Below are 21,907 nucleotides of genomic sequence, written 5' to 3' on the forward strand. Positions count from 1 at the left end.
CCTCTGGCGCAAGGCACGCTGGGTTATGCCTCGACTCGAACGGGACGGAACGACGGGCCAACGGCCGCCGGGTTGTCACCGCCGGAAGTGGGCGCTGCGCTTCCGGGTGAGAGGCAAGGAGGGCCGCCGGGAGCTGTAGTTCCCGCGGCTGCGCTGGGGGTGGCGGTGTCGGCGCGCCCTCCCCGGCCGGGCCCAATCCCGAGCGCGCAGCCGGGCGGCGGGAGTGCTGCTGGTGCTGCTGGTGCTGCTGGTGGTGGTGGTGGTGGTGGTGGTGGTGGTGGTTGGTTTGGGCGGAGGGAGCCGGCAGCGCTGCGAGGGATTCGGGAGGAGACGTGGGCCGCTCCGCTCGGGGCCGGTGCGTAAAGGCGGCGGAGGTGGGTGAACGCGACGCGGCCTGGCGGCACGGCACGGCCCGTGTTTTGTTTCCGTTTCTGGCCGCGCGTCTCATTTCCGTTTCGGGTTCAAACGACGCCGCGGGGAAGCGGGCGGGATGCGCGGAGAGAACGGGGACGGCGGGGAGCGGCGGCACATGGCGGCTCACCGGGCGGGGAACGGCCCGGCCGCAGCTGTGCGCGGAGCGGGGGCCTCCCATCCGGCCGAGCAGCCTCGCTTGTTTTAGCCGCACATACGGCTTGTGGCCGGCAGCGTGCCAGGGGATTTGGCGTTCCACCTGGGACCTTGGTGTTGTACCAGGCCGCTTTTACCTGCTTGGGTTTGTTTTCGAACTTTTGTTCCTTGGTAAGGAACAAAAAAAGTGAAAACCGGCGGGACTTTGGCCCTCTTAGCATCTCCGTCTTAAACCCGGACTGGGTGGTAACTTGCGAGGGGTCCTGTGTAAAGGCCAGGCTGTGTGACTTGCTGCTGAGCACACGTGGAGTTATCAGTGGAAGTAACGTGGGGTGACTGTAACAAGTTTCCCCTGAAGCAGCTGAATCGTGGAACCCTCCTGAGAGCATGAACATCACATCACCAAGGGTGGATGGACCTCCAAGATCATCCAGTCCAACCAACCAACCACCCACCCACCAACACTTCCCCACTAAAGCACGTCCCTTAGTGCAGCATCTAAATATTTCTTGTGCAGTCTCTTCTTTAGGTTTCACTCCGTTTGTTATCCCAAGAGGCTGCCTCTGTTGTTATCTGTCACGAGGCTCCCTACCTGCTCCATGGGACTGATTATGTGAATATTATTTGTATTTCATCTGTATTATATTTATACTACTGTACAACCACCACGTTTACAGCGTCACATGTGATTCTTATGCAAATCTGGCAGATTGGGAAATATAATTAAAACAAAAATTTCCCCTGAGTTTTTTTTCTCTAATGTTTGGTGAGGTGTATAAGCTCTATGAGCTGCCCCTGCTTTGCAGTTGTCTGGTGGGATGATGAGCACAAATTCTGTTCTTCTTGTTGCTCAAAGTTATTTAGTTAGCGGTAGGCAGCTGACATCCCAGACATCATACCAGATATCTTTCTTTCAGAGAGTCTGCAGTTGGTTCTTGATGTGACAGTCCCTGCTCTATATAGTCAATATCCCCAGTGAACCGCTCTGCTTGAGTTTGTTTTGTCCCATTCAAACATAGACACGCTTTCAGTCTCTGCACAACCCCTTAGCAGCAAGTTTCATTGGACTTCATGTGAAACCATTGTTTGGTTTGAAGCATGCTGCTCGTTAATATTATCAGGAGTCTATTTTAGCGTAAGAACACGTAACTAGTTTTCCCCATTAGTCTTCCTCAAAGTGTTACACATTTTGGTCATGTTATTCTTCCTCTTTCCAGTCTATTCACCTCTTTTTCTTGTGCTTGTGCTCATTGGAACCATCTTTCTTCCCCTTTCCATGCCTGCACTTTGCTCTCCTCCTCTCCTTCCTCAGGGTATCCAAAGGTATAATGCAGGCAGGAAGATGCAGCCGTGTAATGTTAAGAATACAAAGCCCTTAGGAGAGGGTGTGAACAGTGCCAGTCCAGCTGCCAATTTGGACTCCAGCCCACAGGGACTCCAAAATATATTGCCTTCATCTGTACAGTTCCAGTTACTGTATTACTATAATGTTTACTCACCGCATTTACCAATACTGATTATTTTCTTTCATAGATTATTCATTTGCTCAATCCTTAATTTCTAAAAGTCTTAATAGTCAACCAGATCCCCTGTAGCAGTGTAGATACCAGTTCTTTGAGAGACTGAATCAAACTTGTCTCTTCAGAAGTGTTCCCCATTTAGCATGAAGACGATACGTGAGATTAGATGAGAGGAGGTTGGGCTCCTTGGGTTGGCACTTCCATGTACCCATCCCATGCAGCTAGGAGAGTTTCATGGAGCTATGTCTGAGAATGAAGCAGGTTCTGGTGGTGAGATATTAATGAGGTGCTGTTTACTTCCTATCCAACCCTGGTGGCTTCTCACACTTTGACATCAGATACAGCACATGATTTCTTCTGGTAGCACAACTAATTTCACCTAACAGTTTTTGAAGGATGTGGCATGTGAACAGCTTGAATTTCTTTAAACAATTACTCTAAAAGCTTAATGACTTATTATTCATTTTAATAAAATGAAAACTCGTTACTGATGGTTGGTATGAATTTAGTTTAACCCTGAAAAAGAATGAATCCAGGATGGAATTCTTTCTAGCCTCTTTTGAAGAGAAAGGTAAATGCATAGCTAAATCTAGATGGCAAAATATGAATTAACTGCCCAAGAACTGTAGGAAATCGCTTGAAACCAGTCATGAGAAGCTTTAGTTTGTCTATTCCAAAAGCAGTCAGTAAGTGAAGATGCACCCAAGAAAACAAGACTTCGGCCTTAGTATTTGTTTTTGCTTAGAGTCCTGAATTTGCCCTGCGGAACATTTCTTTCTGGAAGAGATACTGTCATCTATTCTGTGAGATCTATGTTAGCTTTTGGTTTTCCTAGTTGTTTAAAGAAAACATTTCGGTATTTGGTTTAAGGAGTGTTTGATAGATGCAAATGATCAGCTTGTTTTGTTCATCTGTGACTTACAAAAAGAATTCTTCTTTGTTCCTAGCTCCGTTCTTAAGACATTTCAGCCATGACTAAGAGAGAAGCAGAGGAGTTGATAGAAATAGAAATTGATGGAAATGAGAAACAGGAGTGTACTGAAGAAAGGTATGTATTGTCTTTGCTTTTGAGAGTCATTAGACAGTGACTTATTTATGTTTTGTTTGTTTTACTAATTTCAGAGCTGTGTCAGTTCAGTTACTCTGATTTATTATTGTGTAATGCTTCAGAGATGACTATAATTATGAAATAAGTGCAAGTGTTTCCTAGCTAGGTGAAAGTAGTAACTTTAAAGTGGTAGAAGTAACTGGATCACTGCTATCTCTGTGTCCCTGCGCTTGTTCGCTTGATTGATTCTACAGATATTCAGCTTTTCTTATGGTTATAAAGGTCTTCATTTTGCCTGTGCTCTCTTCAGTTTTTCTGTTCCTCTAATTAAGGAATTTAATGGAACCATAGCTCCTATTGGAAACCAGTGTAGTGCTATCATAAAATACCCAATTTGGAATGAACCTTCAAAGAGCACTGAGTCCAACTCTGGGCTCCACACAGAACCATGTGAAATGCAAACCGTGGGTCTGAGAGCACTGTCCAGATGCTTCCTGAGCTCAGGCAGGTTTGGGGTCATGCCCGCAGCCCTGTGCATCCCGTTCCATGCCCACCGCCCTGTGGTGCAGCCCCTTTCCCTGACCCCCAGCTGCCCCTCCCCTGGCACAGCTCCATGCCGTTCCCTCAGGCCCTGTCGCTGTCACACAGAGCAGAGCTCAGCGCTGCCCCTCCGCTGACTCAAATACAACTTGACTCCAACAGAAACCTCTGGCTCTTTTCTATAGGGCCGCTCTCCAGTCTGTGGTGCTAGTATGCCATACTATTAAATCTTAGTTGGTTAAATCTCCACACATTTTATTCATTTTATTGCTACAGAATTAATAGTAACTACCTCTTTTCATGTATGTAGGAGTATTTCTACGTGTACTTGTTGCAAGGAGGGAATATATATATATTTTTTTTCCTTCTTTGTACCCTGAACATTAAGTTTTCATATTTGACTTCTAGTGTGAAACTTTTAAATACAATGCATGCATGCAAGGTGGACAGAATTAGTTCAGTCAGCATGCAGGTTAATAATATGCAATGTGCTAATCATAACTTAATATATTGAAAACTCAGGTCTGAAAGTAATCTTGATATTTAGCTTAGCTTTTGAACTGTGACACAGCTTTAAAAAAAGTTAGCTGTAAAATCAACAGGATGAAATTTGGTAATTCATTGTACCCAAGTAGTTTCTCTGAATGGTATTAAGATTTCATAGTCAGTATTTGTTTTTATGTAGCTTATTTCTCACTTTTAAAATATCTGTTTTATATCTACAATATTGTACAAGCTGTACTAATGTATAAGTAATGATTTATTGTGTTCATTTGGTACTTAAAGCATTGTTGAGCAAACCTTCACCACAGCAGAATTTGTGAATCAAGCTATTGACATCAATGAACCGATTGGAAATCTTAAGAAATTACTGGAACCCAGACTGCTGTGCTCCTTGGATGCACATGAAATTTGTCTGCAAGATATCCAGGTAAATTGCAAGTTTATAGAAGATTTAAACTCTTACCACAGAGGCATTATACTTCATCCCTTTCTTTCATCATGAAATTTACTGCTTTATTTTGTACATTACAATACATTGTAATACAATTACAATTTTACATCAACTTCATTATTATAAAAGCATTTGGCATGTACCCATAAATTCTGTATGAATAAATAAAAAAACCTGAGGCGTTGTGGTTTGTGAGTTGGGGGTGACACTCCTCTTACCCAGCCACAAAGTGAAAGAAGATTGAGTGTAATGACAACACTGTCTAAGCAAAAACTCTTGAGGTAGCCCTTGTCATTTGTTGCTGGACTCATGAGAGTCTGATCTTGTTTTTCTGTTTGAATAAAGCAGAAAGATTTTTATGGTATTCAGATGCATAGATAACATGTTATTTGAGAAAATTCCCCTCCCGCATTTCTGCAGGCATCACAATATATAACTGTTGTTATAACTTTGTGACTAATACATATTTTAATTCTTCAATTTTTTAAAATACTTTTGCTTTTATCAAGCTGGACCCAGAGCGAAGCCTTTTTGATCAAGGGGTGAAAACAGATGGAACAGTACAACTCAGTGTACAAGTAGTATCCAGGCAAGGTAAGCAGTTATATTTGTCTGCCCTGTGGATCATCTAGTGCTATATGAATGCTTGTGAACAAAGACAATATTTATCTCCTTCTAGCTGTAAATGGATGGTCATATAGTGTCAGGATGTATTTTTCACTGTTTACTGTACTTATACGTAGTACCAATGAAAACAATTGTCATAAACTGATAAAAGCTATGCAAAATGTCTTACAAAATTTCATATCAATTTCACAGTGGGGAAAAAAAAATCTGGATCAAATAGTGAGAGTTATGTGGAGTATGAAGCTTTCTCTAAGAGAGAGTAGTTAGTCATATCAAGCCAGGTATTAAAGCAGGCAAATGATTTTTGTCTGGCTGAGTGACAGCTGCATCTCTGTGAAGTGTGAGTTTGTGTGTTTTGTGTATTACTAGATTATGAGAGTAGTCGTTGTTAATTGAAAATGAATATGAAGGGCTGGAATCGCTTTTAGCTGTTTTGTTTGGATGAGAGCTCTGAGTCAGCTACTGAGGCAGAGCATTAATCAAGTTGGTAACGTTTGCTGATGCATAGTCTTTGTGTTTGAGGTATTAGGGCATTTTTCCCCTTATTGATCCTCAGCAGTTACTAGCTTTACTCCTCTGCTTTGGGTCCTGTTCCCCTTTGCCTCTTCCATATGCCTGGGTCAAAGGACTGCCATCACTTTCACAGAGCCTGATGTAGTTGCAGTTCTCTGCAACATCTATGGATGTACGTTGCTGTATTTTCAAATCCTCTGTGGCACTTCACATTAGTGTAGGGTATCTTCAATTATCTGTTCTTGAGTTACGTCATCAAAGCAGATGAGTAGAAGTAGGGGAGCACACTTTGTTTTCTTGTTATTTCAGTATCAGTTATACAGAAGAAAGCCTTTCTGTTTTAGTTCTACTTAAGCAGCATTCAACAGGATGTAGTTGGGTGATAAGTGCTAGATTGAATCTGCAGTTCTTTATGTAATCAGGATTGAAGTATCTTTCTTGGTTTTTTTGTTAAAAAGAAATATCCTTCAGAGGATTAGACCTGCTGCTCTTAATTCATACCCCATAGCTTGTAGTATTCAGTGCTTATCCTTCCAATTTCAAGAAGATGAAGGTGATACAGATCTTCATGATTAACTTCTACTTTCTTCCTATGCTTTCATTTTTTTATTTCAGTGTGAAACTGAGGTACATGACAATATACTTCAAGGACTCTCCCCCACCCCCCATCCCCAGTTAGCCATAGAAGAAAATCACACATGCAAAGGGCATGGGTATAAGTAATGCAGAGCAGATGGGTTTGTTATTCTGACAAGGACAGTGTGCCCTTGAGTCGGGGGGGGGAAGCAGATTCTTGTGCTTTCCCTCTATTTCTTTTCTTGAATGATGTACCACTGCAAGATTTTTTATTTATTTTTGCCCAAATAATGTTATTTATAGAATTAAGCTAGCAATATTCCAATATTCAGTGATGCTAATCCCTGCTCTGGTTTGAACTCTCTGTTTTCATAAGAGAATAATCGACTCATTGAATGGCTTGGGTTGGAAGGGACTTCAAGGATCAAGTTCCATCCCCCTTGCCAGCAAAGGGAGGATTGCCAGCTGCTAGATCAAGTACTTGGTTGGATTGCCCATGACCCCATCCAACCTGGCCTTAAGCACCTCCAGGAATGGGGCAAATTTATCTTGCTTTAGTTTAAAACCATTCGCCCTTGTCCTGCCACTATCTACCCTTCCTGTTTGTAAACTCTTTAAATACTGGACAGTTGGAATGAGATATCCCTGTAATCGTCTGTTTTCCAGGCTGAACAAGCCCAGTTCCTTTAGCCTGTCTTCACGAGAGTGGTGCTCCATGCCTTGGATAATCTTTGTAGCCCTCATTTGAATCCTCTCCAAAAGCTTCACATCTTTCCCATGTTGGGGGCCCCAGGCATGGATGCAATATTCCAGATGGGGTCTCATGAGGACAGAGTAGAGAGGGACAATCACCTCCCTCTTCCTACTGGCCACCCCTTTTCAAATGGAACCAGGATACCAGTGGCTTTCTGGGCTGTAAGTGCATGCAGCTGGTTCATGTTAAGTTTTTTGTCAGCCGATACCCCCAAGTCCTTTTCAGCAGGGCTGCTGTCAAGAAGTTCTCATGGTTTTTATACATACCTGGGATTAACTTGACCCAAGTCCAAAACCTTGCACTTTGTTGCACCTCATTAGGTTCTCACGGGCCCACCTTTTGAGTTTATCAAGATCCCTCTGGATGACATCCCTTCCTACTGCTTTATCTACCTATCTGAATATCTGAAGAACTTTTTGGTCTTAAACTTAATGTCAAATGTAGTTTTCTGCAGGATGCTGTGGGAGAAAAAGTTTGCTCCTGTGTAGACTTGAGAGACAGTGGGGGAAAAACTGCAAACGTTGGAAATAATCCATGTTGATTGGAGGAAGGCAGTAGATGCTTATGGCTTATTTGTTTTTTCTTGTTTTCCCCAGTACGTTTCTTAAAGAGCAAATATTTTGATCTGTGCCAGAATATGAAACTGTAACACTGGGACAGTGTGGGACAAATTTGTGTTCACTTTACTGAGGTAGTCCTTATTTAAGGACACCTGCAGGAATTCAGTGATGGTTCTTCCGTATAATGCTTCTTTCCAAAATATGTTAACACTTAACTAATCAATTGTTCTTAAATGTTCTTCGTTTGATCTATACGCAGGGACAGACCCCAAGTTAAATATCCTTGAAATCGTGAAGCCTGTGGAAACTGTGGAGGTAGTGATTGATCCAGATGCTCACCACGCAGAGGCTGAAGCTCACCTTGTAGAGGAAGCTCAAGTGATAACTTTAGATGGAACAAAACACATTGCAGCTATTTCAGATGAGACCTCTGAACAGGTGACACGATGGGCTGCAGCACTGGAAGACTACAGAAAGGAGCAGGAGCGTCTTGGAATACCCTATGGTAATGACACCTGATGGTTAATTGTGTGTGTGTTGGGTTGGGGAGGTGGGGGCTGGTTCATAGAATCATGGGTCAGCCAGGGTTGAAAGGGGCCACATTGATCTTCTAGTTTCATCTCCCCTGTTATGTTCAGGGTTGCCAGCCACCAGACCAGGCCGCCCAGAGCCACATCCAGCCTGGCCTTGGTTCTTCTGTTTGTTTTAGGGCAGGAGACATTTCTTTCTGTAAATGATAATTAATTTGGGTTCTGTAATTCAAGTGTTCAGATAGCTCATAGGCATGTTATGAATAAGTGCAGTGCAGATCAATTTAGCTTTATCTTATGTAGAGATAAGAAGAATCAGTGTTTCTAATATTTCTATTAAAATGATGATGCTTTTTGTTCCAGTACGTCCTTTACACTGAGTTTTTAGAAAGCAGTTTTCTTCCTTCTCCGTTAAAATGCACATGATAACTGTAAAGCTCTTCACATATATCTGAAATTGAATTATACTCAGTAATTGTTGGGGGTTGCTTCTGAATGTCATGAAACTAATTGTTTTGTGAGTTGCAACGTTGCAACACGTGAGCTTACATGGGAAGCCATGCTTGGCTTCAACATAGTGGGGGAGAAAGAAAATTCAGAGAACATAAGGATATTCTAGTAAATCATCACCTCTTCTGAATTAATGTTGATATGAGCAGGTTGCTCGTTTATTGTTGCTTTAGGAAAAGCACCTCTGAACGCCTGCTGAGGATTGAGTTGAAAACTGTAGGGTGGTTTGGGGTTTTTTTTGACCATCATCATGCTCAGGAGATTATCTGGCTGAGTTGCGTGTTCTGACTTGCTGAATGCAATGCACTGTTGAGGTATGTTCAGCAAATGAAACCGTACTCTATAAGCACAACTGCAGAATGAGAGGGTATTTGGAAAAGGAAGTTCAGAAGTGCTTAAAAATTCCAGTGTAGTTACACGTCTTTGCAGTATCTTGCCAGTATTTAAACATATTTTTGATAACTAAAGCAGTGGTCTTTTGATACCTTTTAATTGTTTTCATTGGCAAGTATTTCCAAAATAGCTCTTATTGTGCTCTTTCTGTTGATAGTCAAGGATTTGATGCAGAATGTTTGTAAAGATATAATGCATTATCAGAACAGAGTCTGACATTTTTCATCAAGCTCTCCCATATACAAAGAAAGCTATTTAAAACCATGTTGTTATAGTGCTCAATAATGTTGTTACTAAGCTTTAATGGTTCTGTTGCTTTAAGTAAAATCCACAACTGTGGCTATAGAAGTTGAATGTCTTTTGTGTCATGGGAGTGCAGATTTTCCAGGAAGATCATACTAGTTTACTACAGCAGAAATCTTTGTATTAAGAATCATAGAATCACAGAATCACAAGGTTGGAAAGGACCTACAAGATCATTTAGTCCAAGAGTATTAATGTTTGTTTGCCAGTATTTAGTTCCCAGGGTGTAGTGACCCCACTTCTCTGGGCAGCCTGTTCCAGTGCCTTACCACTGTTTTGGAAAGAAGAAATTTTTCCTAACATCCAGTCAGTGTCTCCCCTAGTACAACTTAAGGCCTATCCTATCACACTTACCTGGGACAAGAGGCCAACCTCCACCTTGACACCTCCTTCCAGATGCTTGTAGTGAGCCACAAGGTCTCCCCAGAGCCTCTTCTTTGCCAGACTGAAAAATCCCAGCTCCCTCAGCTGCTCTTCAGACCCATCACAAGCTTTCTTGTCCTTCTCTGGGTGCACTCTAGGGCCTCAATGTCTCTTTAATGAGGGGCCCAAAACAGAATACGGTGCTCAAGGTGTGACCTCACCAGTGCTGGGTACAGAGGTGTGATCACCTCCCTACTCCTGCTGATTATCCTCTTTCTGATACGAGCCGGGGTGCTTTTGGGCATCTGAGTACGCTGCTGACTCACGTACAGCTGGCTGTCAACTAATAACCCCCAGATTCTTTTCCTCTGCACGGATTTCCATCCACTCTGCTCCAACCCTGTAGTTTTTGTGCGTTGTTCTGACCAAAATGCAGAACCCATCACTTGGTCTTTACTGAACCTCATACAGTTAGCTTCAGGCCAGTGATCTGGACTGTTGGAGTCAGCTGTCCTGTGTCCTTTACCAGTCAATTTCCCACCCTTACCTCCTCACTCAGGAAGCTGAGTGAGAAAGAGAAGGACTCGTGCACTTTAAGTTCTGCTTAGCAGTTGCTAGAATGTCAGTCTGTTGTCAACACTTCACTTGGTTGCAAATCTAAAACACAGCAACACATAGACTGCTATGGAGAAAATTAATTCCATCCCAGCCAAACTCAGTACAACTGTGATTTTAAGTGGTTTAGAAACTTGGATAATGTTGAGTGAATGTAGGATTTAATAGTTCAGCATTATCACGCACTTTTATGATGAAACTCAGATATATTTCTTCCATAACTATTTCATATTACAGCATCACGCTTTTTTTTTCCCTAAGGAAAATCCCTTTATCACCCTTTCCATCTACCAGCCAAACAATACCGTTCCATTAGCATTTTAAGAGAAGTCTGTCTTTACATCTAGTCAAATTCAGTCATTAGAACCATGCCTCTCCTTCATGTTATACAATAGCTTGTCTTAAAGTAAATGCATAGCTGAAAAAATACCCTCATTGAATCTTGAATATAAGCACTGACTGGCCTAGGAACAGGCTTTTAAAAATAAAATAAATAAATTGTTGGGCCTTTAAGAGTTGTGTAGAAAAATGATCTCTAGGATGCACTTTCTTGAATCCCATGGCTCAGTGGCCACTTGTATTTCATCGTTTGAAGTTACAGTAAGGACTATGTCTGTAACCTCATGGAGAAGGGACCTCACGTTTCCTGATGGATGTATTGCAGTTTCATTTCTTTGTTTTTCCAGACCCTGTGCAGTGGTCAACAGACCAAGTGCTCCATTGGGTGGTGTGGGTGATGAAGGAGTTCAGCATGTCAGACATTGACCTTAATGCACTCAGCATTCCTGGGCGCGAGCTCTGCAGCCTCACTCAAGAAGACTTCTTCCAGCGAGTTCCACGTGGGGAGATTCTATGGAGTCACTTGGAGCTTCTTCGAAAGTGTATGGGAGATTTTTCTGTAACTGGTTTTATTTAACTCACCTTTTCTCTTATTTATTCTTAAAATTAGTTGAAAGTAGCTGTTTTTCCTCTGTTTAATATTAGCAGTAAAAATGAGAGCATCGGCACAAAGTAACAGGAGGTGTAAGTAAGAATGTCCGCTGTTAAGAAGCATGTCTGCGTGATGAGCAGTTTCCCCATTGTTCGTCAGACTTCTTAACTAATATGGAAGAAGTAGGGATTGATAAGTCCTTTGTGTTCTTGCTTTTTTAAATTAAGATTCTTAGTTTGTGTGTCTCCTGAATTTGAGAATTTTATGATTAAATATTAACAAGTGATTTAGTGTGTGTCTCTGCCTCACATAGAATTGAAGAGCATTAAGCATATAGGCAGTTAAATCCTTAGTCTGCACAGCGTGACTGATAAGTGGTGCATTTCTATGTGTATAAATATGCCCTCAGACTTACCGTGCTTGCATGTAACCTGGCAGAACAAAAAGTGTTTCTGTCACATTTTAAGTTTTATAGCTAAAGGCTTTTAGGTATGTAGAATGTGAAGGGCTCCTGGAAATTCACTTTTGATGTACTTATTTCTAGAAAATAATTGGTAAAGCGTTAAATGTTTCTGCATACCACACAGTATCACAGTATCACAGTCTTGTGCGAGTTAGAAGGGACCTTAGAGATCAAGATACCCATAAGACCACAAGCTATGCATGTCTTTTCCAAACTGATAGAAAATGTTGGGCTTGTTTCCCCTCTGTGAAATAAGAATTTTTTTGATTTTCAAATGATGATAAAGGTAATGTTTTGAGTAAAGCTCTCTTTCTTTCTGACCTGCAGATGTGTTGGCTAGCCAAGAACACACGGGTGAAATAGCAACTGTTACTATTGATCAGCGTAAGTATTTCTGCCAGAAGTTAATGAATACAATTAACTGCTTGCAAGTCTGACACCATGATTCTGTGCTATGCTTTGATATACAGCACTATAATGGTATAACAGTAAGAAAGTCACTAGAAAGCATAGCTTTCTTCAATGAGATGAGGAGAGTGCAGTCTAACATTCAAAGCAATGCATTTGATTTCTCAGTATTCCGTTACCAGCTGAAAAATGTTGTATGTCTTGAAGTATGAAAATTTCTAACTTACATTTCAGATGATAGATTTTTCCACTCTATTGAAATAAGATCTCAAGGGTATAAGTTTGAGGTCTTGATGTTTGTTTTGGTATTTCAGGTTATACATTGTGTTAATGAATGGATAAGTTAAAATGCTTTTACTTTCAAAAAGGAAAAAACTGTTAAAAAAAGGAAAAAAATTGAAGGTATGTGTGAAAGAGAGGACTTGCTTGGAAAGTAATACAAGAAAAATATAAGAAACTCCTTTTAGATGTAATATGGTGACATCAATGATTAAAACTGATGATTTTCAGAGGACTTGTGAGCAGTTTATGCATTAAATAAATATGTACAGCATCCTGGGTCTGTGTCCAGTTAAATTCACCTAGAATGGGACACTTGAGTCCTCCAGTCTTTGTTGCTTGTTTGAATAGCAGGCACAAAGTGACTGTAGAGAGGAGTGCGTTAAGGTAAATAACAGGAACAGCATAAAAATGAAATCAAAGGCATGAGTTTTATTATGTAAATACATGGAACACATTATAGTAGACTAAAGCCAATGTTTTATCTACAACATGGCATATCTACTACAAGTCTTGAAACACAATTTCTAATAGAAGTGATAAAAATTCTTTAAATTCTTAGTGTTGTGGTTTAGACAGTGTGCATCTTTTTAGTGAAAGGTTAAAAAAAATTAGAACAACCCTAGCTTTTGCTGTTATCTTATAGACAATAAATAATACATGCCTATGCATCTGATGTTTCTCTGTCTAGCTGTTTGTAATTGATGTGCTGCAATGTTTTCTGCTTTACAGCTGTGCACATTATTCCAGCATCTGTACAGCCTGCTACCCCGACCACCATTAAAGTAATAAACAGCAGTGCAAAGGCAGCTAAAGTACAGAGAACTCCAAGGATCTCCGGGGAAGATAGAAGTTCCCCTGGGAACAGAACAGGTATTGTCTACATAGTTTCTAAATGCAAACGTGGTAAATACTCATGAAGTTGAATCACAGTTTTATAGGATGTGTCTTTGTCACTCTGGTTGCAAGGTTTTTAGAAAAAAAAGTACATACAGATATAAGAAGGGACTGTATCTAGAAGATACGTCACAAGCATACACAAACTTCTTGGTTGGTTCAATCGTATTCCATTTCTGCTTTGATATTCTCCACTTCTGTGAATTGATGGTTAAAGTCCCTAGTTCTCCTTACCCTTACATTTTCCTGTTTTGAAACTCTGCATGAGAGTCCATTATTGTCATTCAGGGTTTTTAGGCCCAGAATTTATCATCTGACATCAATGGGAAAATACAGTTTGTCCCTTTAAGCATTACATCTGCTCTCTATATCTCATTGATAATGTAGTAATTAAACTGCAGATAGTTGAGTTAAAAAGAAACCTTAAAGATTGATTGTATGTGCAAGGTGATATATTGACTTAAACTGTGGCACATGAGTCTTTTTCCCTATTTCTAATATTACATGTAGAAAATCAGCAAAAAGAGGTAATTAAAAATATATATACATATATATCCATTGCCTGTATATATTTATGCCTGAAGCAGAATAAGCAGCTCATGCTCAGACTATTTTAGAATAGATGTGTGCTTTAAATGATTATTTGTACTGTTAGATAATTTTTTTGTTCCTGAGTTGTAGGAACAAATTTATGAAAAGTCTTAGTTTTTGTATTACTGAGTTTCTTTTTGCATAGATTGATATCAAGGACTTTGCAGGAAAGTATTTCTTTTGTTGTAGCAAAGGTGAAGTCAACCAAACACAAGCTCTCTTTCCATTGTGTGTTTTGCGTTGGTTTGCTTTAATCTGTTGGTTGAAAATTGTTTGCTTTGGTGAGAAAATGAAAAAGGACTACTTAAAATGGATCTTGTTCCTATTTTGACAGGAAACAACGGCCAAATCCAATTGTGGCAGTTTTTATTAGAACTTCTCACTGACAAAGATGCTCGGGACTGTATTTCTTGGGTTGGCGATGAAGGAGAGTTTAAATTGAATCAACCCGAGCTGGTTGCACAAAAATGGGGGCAGCGCAAAAACAAACCCACAATGAACTATGAAAAGCTCAGTCGGGCTTTGAGGTAAGAAACTTCAGAAACTGATCAGATGTTTACTTACTCTTGACTACATCACTTTGAGCTGTTTTAATAAAGACCCTAAATGTTTTTGTAGGCTTTTTTTTAGTAAGGAGTTAAACAGTTCCTGTAAAGCTACTCCTTCCTGTTAGATTGTACTAGTCTTCTCTTCATAGCAGTTACACATCTAGTGGTGTGTAAACAGCACTTGTTAGTGGGGAAAGTTGCAGGAATGTTTGAATACTCTGAATTACTGACTTTAATATTAACTTGTTTCTGTCCTTCTTTCTGATACTATGACAAACATTCTTCTGTAACTATTAGTTACAGGTTTTCTTCATTCCTTCGTGACTTCTGTAGTTTAACATTGGTAGAAAGGATCTGTATTATTGAATATCCATAGGTGATACAGCTGAGGGAACAGGGAGGAATGCAAGTAGCTCTATTTCAGACTTTTTTCCCCCAGTTAATTTGGTCTGTAGGAGCACGGGAGAATTCATACAAGCTGTCTTAAATCATTAGTTTGGTATTTCTTATTTGGATACAGTGAACTCTATTTCTGTTGGTTTTCAAGAAGGGTATTTGCAGCATTAAGCAATAAATATTTAAATAGTTTTAGGGTAAAGTTGTGTATTTGTTGATAAGATTGGCTTTTAATCACTTCCACTTTTGGCTATGTTATTTTTCATAAAAGGAAGTAAACTCATCTAGCATTGTTTAAAAAATACCAAATTGTCTTTAAGTATTCCTCTGTGACAAATAATGCTGGTAAATGGCTCGATGTCCAGATGAGTTCTCTCCCTCAGGCATCATCACTGAGTGAGCAGTGCTCTTTAACATCCTAATCAATTATATTGACAGTGGGATCGAGTGCACCCTTAGTGTGTTTGTAGATGACACCGAGCTGTGTGGTGTGGTCAGCATGCCTGAGGAATAGGATGCCATCCAGAGAAACCTTATCAGACACAAGCAGTGGGCCCAGGTTAGCTTTGTGAAGTTCAACAAAGCCAAGCGCAAGGTCTTTCACCTGAGTTGTGGCAACTCCTACTGTCAATACAAGCTGGAGGAAAAAAAAAGGTAGAGCACAGCCTTGCTGAAAATGACTTGGGAGTACTGGTGCTTGGACATGAGCCAGCAGTGTGCCCTTGCAGCCCAGAAAGCCAACTACATCCTGGGCTAGGAGAAAAATAAAAAGAGAGAAACATGGCCAGCAAGTCAAGGGAGGTGATCCTGTATTCACGAGGTCTCACCCAGAGTGCTGCATCCAGGTATGAAGTCCTCAGTACAGAATAGTCACGGACTTGTTGGAGTGTATCCAGAAGAGGGCCACCGAAGTGATCCAAGGGATGGAGCACCACCCCTGTGATGTTGTGATAGGTCAAGGATAAATGGTTTCAAAGTAAGAGGAGAGGTTCACGTTGCAGGTAAGGAAAATGTTTTTTACAGGAAGGGTGGTGAGGCACTGGAACAGGTTGTCCAGGAGAAGTGGTGGATACCCCATCCTTGAAGACATCCAAGGTCAGGCTGGGTGGGGCTGTGAGCAGTCTGTTCTAGCTGTAGGTACCTCTGTTCATTGTGGAGGAGTTGGACTGGATGACAATTTAGGGTCCCATCCAGCAAAAATGATTCTGTGATTCTCTAAGCTTAGCAAATCCAATTCCTTCGGTCTTCTTGGAATGGAAGTGCTTCAGCCCAAAACTGAACACAATATAGTAGATGCTCTCATGAGTGCCAGCTGTGAGTCCTAGCTGTGCTTCTTTTCACCTTTGGCTGCCTTTGCTTTCTGGACACCCTGTTAGTCCATGCTGAGCTTGCAGTCAGTGAAGATGTCCAGGGCCTTTCACTTAGTACAGCTGCTTCCCAGCCAATGAATCCCTGGCCTTTATCGCTGCAGTACTATTCCCCTGTTTCCAGTGTGTTTGTCTGAATCTGTGTGGTTATGCATTGAATGTGTATGTGGAATAATGTTCTTATCACTGTGATACTAAGCAGGTGTCTGAACAGTAGTTTGTGTAAGTCAATATAAGAGGAGTTTTACAGATGTAATTCATTAACTGAAATACAGAAATCACATTCCTCAAAATCTTGCCATGTTGCACTTGACATGTTTTCTAACACTTGAATGTCTGAAGGGATCTTTAATGCCTCTTACTACTGCTGAGATAAACACTGTTGCCAAGCTGAACTTCTATGAAAACAAAAAATGGTAACATGTTTTGTTTATCGATGTACTGAAATTACTGTGTCAGCTTTGATTACTGCGGAAAATGATGAGAAACATGCTCAGTCTTGCACCCAGCTGTTGGAAAAACAGTTTTTGCCGTGAGAAGTGGAGGAGCAGTTTGTTGTTATTCATGTAACTTAGTAGATTTCCTGCAATTGGCAGCCATTTAATTATGCTGCAGCAAAGTAAGATTTGAAGAAAAATTATTAATGTCTTCTATTGTTCTGAAGCAAAGTTTCCACCTGATTCAAAGCATTCTGATAGCTAATAAAATGCCCGTGTCGGTCTAGAGAATTGTGCTTGTGGTTTTTGAATAAGCAAATGCCATAACTAGAAACGTATTCAACATATATCTAATCATCATATATGATTAGACTGTGTTGTCATATATCCTCAGTTCTAACTTGCTTGTTTATAGCATGGGATGAAACTTGGTTACCTTCTTAGGAATTTAACCTTTTGTCTTCTAGGACTAGGGGAAAATAGGAAGTCTTCTTACTTTACTTGATTTTGCTGGTGAATGAGAAATATCTTTACCTTTTTTCTTACTATTCTGTTTAATACTGTAAAAACCTCAGTGCTGATTTTCAGGCTGCTTCCAGCATAAACCGTTTGTCGCAGAAAAGCAGAGATGAGCAAAGAAGGCAAGAGAAAATAATGAGAGGGGGGAGAGATGATACTTTCTGACCAAGGCAAAGCACTGTATAAACTTCCATCCCTGCTTCTTCAACCACAAGCTGTTTTTGAATTGGTCTAGCTTAGAAATGATGGTCTATTTAGAAATGATGGTTAGTGCATTCTACAGCTCATAATTACTGCGTTGTTTCCCCTTAGTATATCAAGGTGCAAGGGGCAGCTTTCAATGCTCTTCTCTTTTTTCGTGAAAGAAAACACCCAAAGTTTATCTTGATGCATTAGATTACATGAGAATGTTAATGTGAAAAAGATTCTTCTTTCAGCATCCAAGTGTCCTTAAGTAAATGACTGGATGTGTATGCAAGTTACAGGTTCTGAAAACTTAATTTGTTTGTGTTGTTTTTTTTTCTACAGATACTATTATGATGGAGACATGATATGCAAAGTGCAAGGCAAGAGGTTTGTCTACAAATTTGTGTGTGACTTGAAAACTCTGATTGGATACAGCGCAGCAGAGCTGAATCGGTTGGTCAGAGAATGTGAGCAGAAGAAACTGGCCAAGATGCAGCTTCATGGCATCGCACAGCCAGTTACAGCAGTAGCACTAGCTACTGCATCCCTGCAAACAGAGAAAGATAATTAAGCACTAGGACCTGAAAGTGGGAACCCATGGCCTTTCCTATATAGCCAGAGAAGTCGCTTTTACTTTTATCTGAAATGGAAGCTGCTTCTTTTTCTTCACAATACAATACCATGCATGATTTTCTACAAAGAACTGGGACTTATGTAAATTTGGATCTTTTAGCAGCATATGTTTCAGTGTAAGTTAAGGGATCACCACAACTTCAGCAACTCCGAGTCAGGGCCTCTATGATACACAGTCTGAAATTGGTGATAAAAAAAAGTTGAACTGGTCAGTGTTCTGTGTTCCCTCTACAAAATAATTTTTGCAGTGCTTTTTAACAGAAATGAAGTAAATGCAGGCTGATCAGTTGTTTGGATTGGGTTCTTTCTGGGCTTTTTTTTGGTTCTCTGCAGCTTACCAAATTTGAATTTGGTACTTTTAAGCACATTCATCACCCTCGTCTAATCAAGCAGAGCTGAAAGGCACACCAAACATGACAAAGCATCGGGTTCTTCTACCTTTATAAGGAGAGGAAACTAAGACTAGGCAGAACTGAAGATCTGTGCTGAAGAAGGAGATCCAGGTTTAGATCTGGCTTAAATGAAAAGCCAATTATGAGTATTTCATTGTAATATGTAGATAATCTGCATTTATTGAGGGCAAGTACTAACCTGTTAGAAGACCTTGTAGACGCTAGCCATGTAATATAAAACAAAACTTCTTCCCCCACCATCCTCCCATTGGCTGATTTGAAAACTTGAAGAAATCTCCCTCACCCAAAGAGCAGTCTGCTTTGGTGGGTTGTTTTGTTTGTTTGCTTGTTTTTATGCTCTGTTCTGCCAGGTGCTTTATACCTGCATGATAGCTAACCCTAGTGACTGAAGACGTAAGTTAATCACAGTTGTTATCCCTTGCTCTTTAGAAACAAAATATGAGTTGAAAATAGTTTTGAAGAGGACTGAAATTTAATTTCCAAATTATTGTACAGTCTGGCATATATAAAAGTGCAAAGATGTGTAATTTTTATTTGAAATTAATTTCTTTCTGAACTTCAAATGATGTTTCTGAAGCTTCATAAGCCAAATGCACGCTCCAGAGCTGGGTACAATTTGAATAGAAATAGTTGGAATGTATTTTGAATGTAGAGAGACTGGTATAGAGAGAACTTCATACAAAAGTGCAGTGAAAAGTAGACTGCAATGTTTGAGTTTCTACATTTACGACTATTTCTTTCGATGTCTGAAAATAGTATGGTTTTAGTTCCGTCCTTCTGTGTTATTAAACAGTGTAATTGTTACAAAGGGTATTTCCCAACATTTTGGAACTGAACACCCTTCTGCCGCTAACATTTCAAAGTTAATTACAATGCAAATAGTGAAGGGAAGACCTTTAATTCAGTTACCCTTAACCCTTAAATAAAAAGTGCTTGTATGGAGACTTTCTAAACATAAAATGTACTTGCATGGTGAGTAGCGAGAGTACTGGGTTGTTGTTCTTAAGCTGAAAAGGAATGGTCTTACTGGTAGTCAGAGGGCAGAAAACACAGAATAATCATCTTTATTTTAAGGATGCGTTGAGGACAAAGCTACTCGCTTTATAGGTGCGTGTTCATTTGCAGACGGATTTTGGTTAATTAAAACCCTGGCGTGCATTTCTAGCTTACCTTTTTAATTACCTCCATAACTGTAACACTTTCTTGACAGATCCTGTCATCAACTCTTAATATTATTTTCATTCTTGGATGCTTAAAATACTCCATCAGCTAAGCATGTTGATTTTCTTTAATGAAACCTTCTAAGCCATGAGCAAGGTATGTGTCTGTCACGAGAAGTCAACCGTCAGTCCACTTCTTGCTGTTAAAACAGTCCAACTCCGCCAATTGGCAAGTGCTTGAGGTGACTTATGCAAATAGGTGTAGATTTTCTTACTAAGAGTAAGGTGAAGCTGATCGTTCAGTGGCAGCAACTGTGTGTATAACATCATGCCTCTACTAAACAGGAGTCCAATACAAGTCACTAGTTCTGTGTAGCAGAGTTCATGAAAGGCCTTTTTGTTAAGATACAATACAGAAAAAGAAGTTAAAAATAATATATACAGTTCAGTAAACCTAACTGGACTGCGGTAGGATAAACTGCAGTTGAAATGTAATGTCAATTCTTTCTCCCCCTGAATGTTCTTTGTACGTGGTAAGCTCTGTAGGGGAAAGTTCTGATACCACACGTCATTTGTAAATACATCTGCTTGTTGGTTTGAAGCTTTTCATTAGGCATGCAGTTCTTTGGGTTGTTTCGGTCATCCCTTTTTCCGCCTTGTTCTAATTTAGCAAAGAAGCAACCTTTCAAAAGGTATGAAATCACTGTAGTTGAGGGAGAAGCCTGTGACTGACTTAATGTCTTCAGTTAAAAAAAGGATGTAGAATATCTTGTCAAGAGTTGTTCTGATGCTGCCGGATGAGAACACAGAAAGAATATTCCCAAATTTTTTGTAAAAGAGAAGGTTTTTTGCATACTTTTTAAATAAAGACACTTATACTCTGCTGATAATTATGTATTTGGTTTGTGTTTTTCATTTGTTTTGGTAATTTTACATGAAACAGTTATTTTTACTCTAAAGTATTTGTGTATAAAATGTCAATATAGTAAAATAAAAATGTTATACAGCCAGCGGCTGCTGACTTGTTAATTTTTCAGAAAGCTGTCTGCAGTGTTAAGGGTGAATGTATGCACTGCGTTCTCATTCCTTCTAAGATCATCAATGAATTACAGGAAGAAGGTGGGTTATCACTTCTTGAAGTTGCGTTGTGTTTGGCTTGATACTTGCCTTTGTATTTTCTACTGGAACTCAGCACACCTCGTTACTGCAACAGCTTGCTTTAGCAACTTCATTGCAAGTCTTAAAATGGGGCTGTAGTAAAGATAGTGATGGAAACAACGGTAGGATGAAATGGATCCTGGGGAAGCAGTAATTCTTTTAGGAATGCTTAACATTGAAAGATCTGTATTAATCAGTGAACGGATGCAGCTCAGCAAAGACTTTTTTTCCTTCCTTCTTGTAGTCTCCCTTCATGTGGCCCGTGAACTCCACTGTTAGCTCTGTTCTTGTTCAAGGGATCAAATTCTGTTTATGTAGTTACTGCCTGGTTTTTAAATGTATCTTGATAGAAATCTTCTCATTGTACCTCTTGCCTCTTCCATCTAGTCTGCCAAGTTCAACACTGAAATATTTGGTCATCTTTGATCTGAACTCATTGCTCAATTTAATATTGTTTCTGTTCCCCTTTTGAGGAACTTTTAGTAATTTGTTGGCTTTCTAAAGTACGTTTAAACATGCTCGGTATCCAGCAAAACGATGACCTTTTATATGCACCAATTGCAATGGGGATTTTAGTTTGTTCTTCAAAATCACACATGTTGTGTTGCTCATCTAGCAACATGATATTATGGCTTCTGCAATGTATTTAACTTGATGCTCTGTAGCTTGAGAAAGTAATCTGTGATGTGATCTAAAAGTAGCTATCCATGGAAGTTTTATTGCTGAAACTCAAAGCTTTTCCTTCCCCCCACCCCCCAATGAAGTACATTCTCTTTGTCCTAAGGCATGCCAAAGCATTGGGCTTCACAGGAACTGTGTTGTGGGCCTCAGCATAAGAAAGACACAGAGACCCTGGAGCATGTCCAGAGAAGGGCAATGAAGCTGTGGAGGATCTGAAGCACAGGTCTGATGGGGAGCAGCTCAGGAAGCTGGGATTGTTCAACCCAGAGAAGAGGAGGCTCAGGGGAGACCTTATTGCTCTCTGCAACCACTTGGATGGAGGCTGTGGTGAGGTGGGGGTCAGCCTCTTCTCTTCATTGTAGAAGAACTCTTGCTAAAGAGAACTGTGCTGCAATGCTCTTTGCTTTTCCTGTAGTTTTCTGTGGCTTGAGCTACTACTGATTATGTTTTTCTTTCAACCAGCAAC

General features: G+C 40.2%; 1 protein-coding gene across 4 annotated transcripts; it reads left to right on the forward strand.

The window, feature by feature from the left end:
• Positions 1 to 10: 10 nt before the first annotated feature.
• GABPA (GA binding protein transcription factor subunit alpha) lies at positions 11 to 20,612 on the forward strand. Of its 4 annotated transcripts, none has more exons than XM_015880756.3 (10): positions 11 to 374; positions 3,035 to 3,135; positions 4,462 to 4,606; positions 5,140 to 5,224; positions 7,920 to 8,165; positions 11,061 to 11,255; positions 12,096 to 12,152; positions 13,188 to 13,328; positions 14,278 to 14,470; positions 17,739 to 20,612. In XM_015880756.3, exons 2-10 carry the CDS (start codon positions 3,059 to 3,061, stop codon positions 17,965 to 17,967), a joined length of 1,368 nt encoding a protein of 455 aa, XP_015736242.1. In that variant the 5' UTR covers positions 11 to 374; positions 3,035 to 3,058; the 3' UTR covers positions 17,968 to 20,612. The 4 variants fall into 4 exon arrangements, with proteins under 4 accessions (XP_015736242.1, XP_015736258.1, XP_015736249.1 ...); XM_015880772.3 differs by having other exon boundaries at positions 11 to 355; XM_015880763.3 differs by having other exon boundaries at positions 11 to 106.
• Positions 20,613 to 21,907: the final 1,295 nt, after the last annotated feature.

The sequence above is a fragment of the Coturnix japonica genome, chromosome 1 (genome assembly GCF_054131305.1).
Source record: "Coturnix japonica strain WE chromosome 1, WE-NBRP24, whole genome shotgun sequence".
Classification (NCBI taxonomy): domain Eukaryota; kingdom Metazoa; phylum Chordata; class Aves; order Galliformes; family Phasianidae; genus Coturnix; species Coturnix japonica.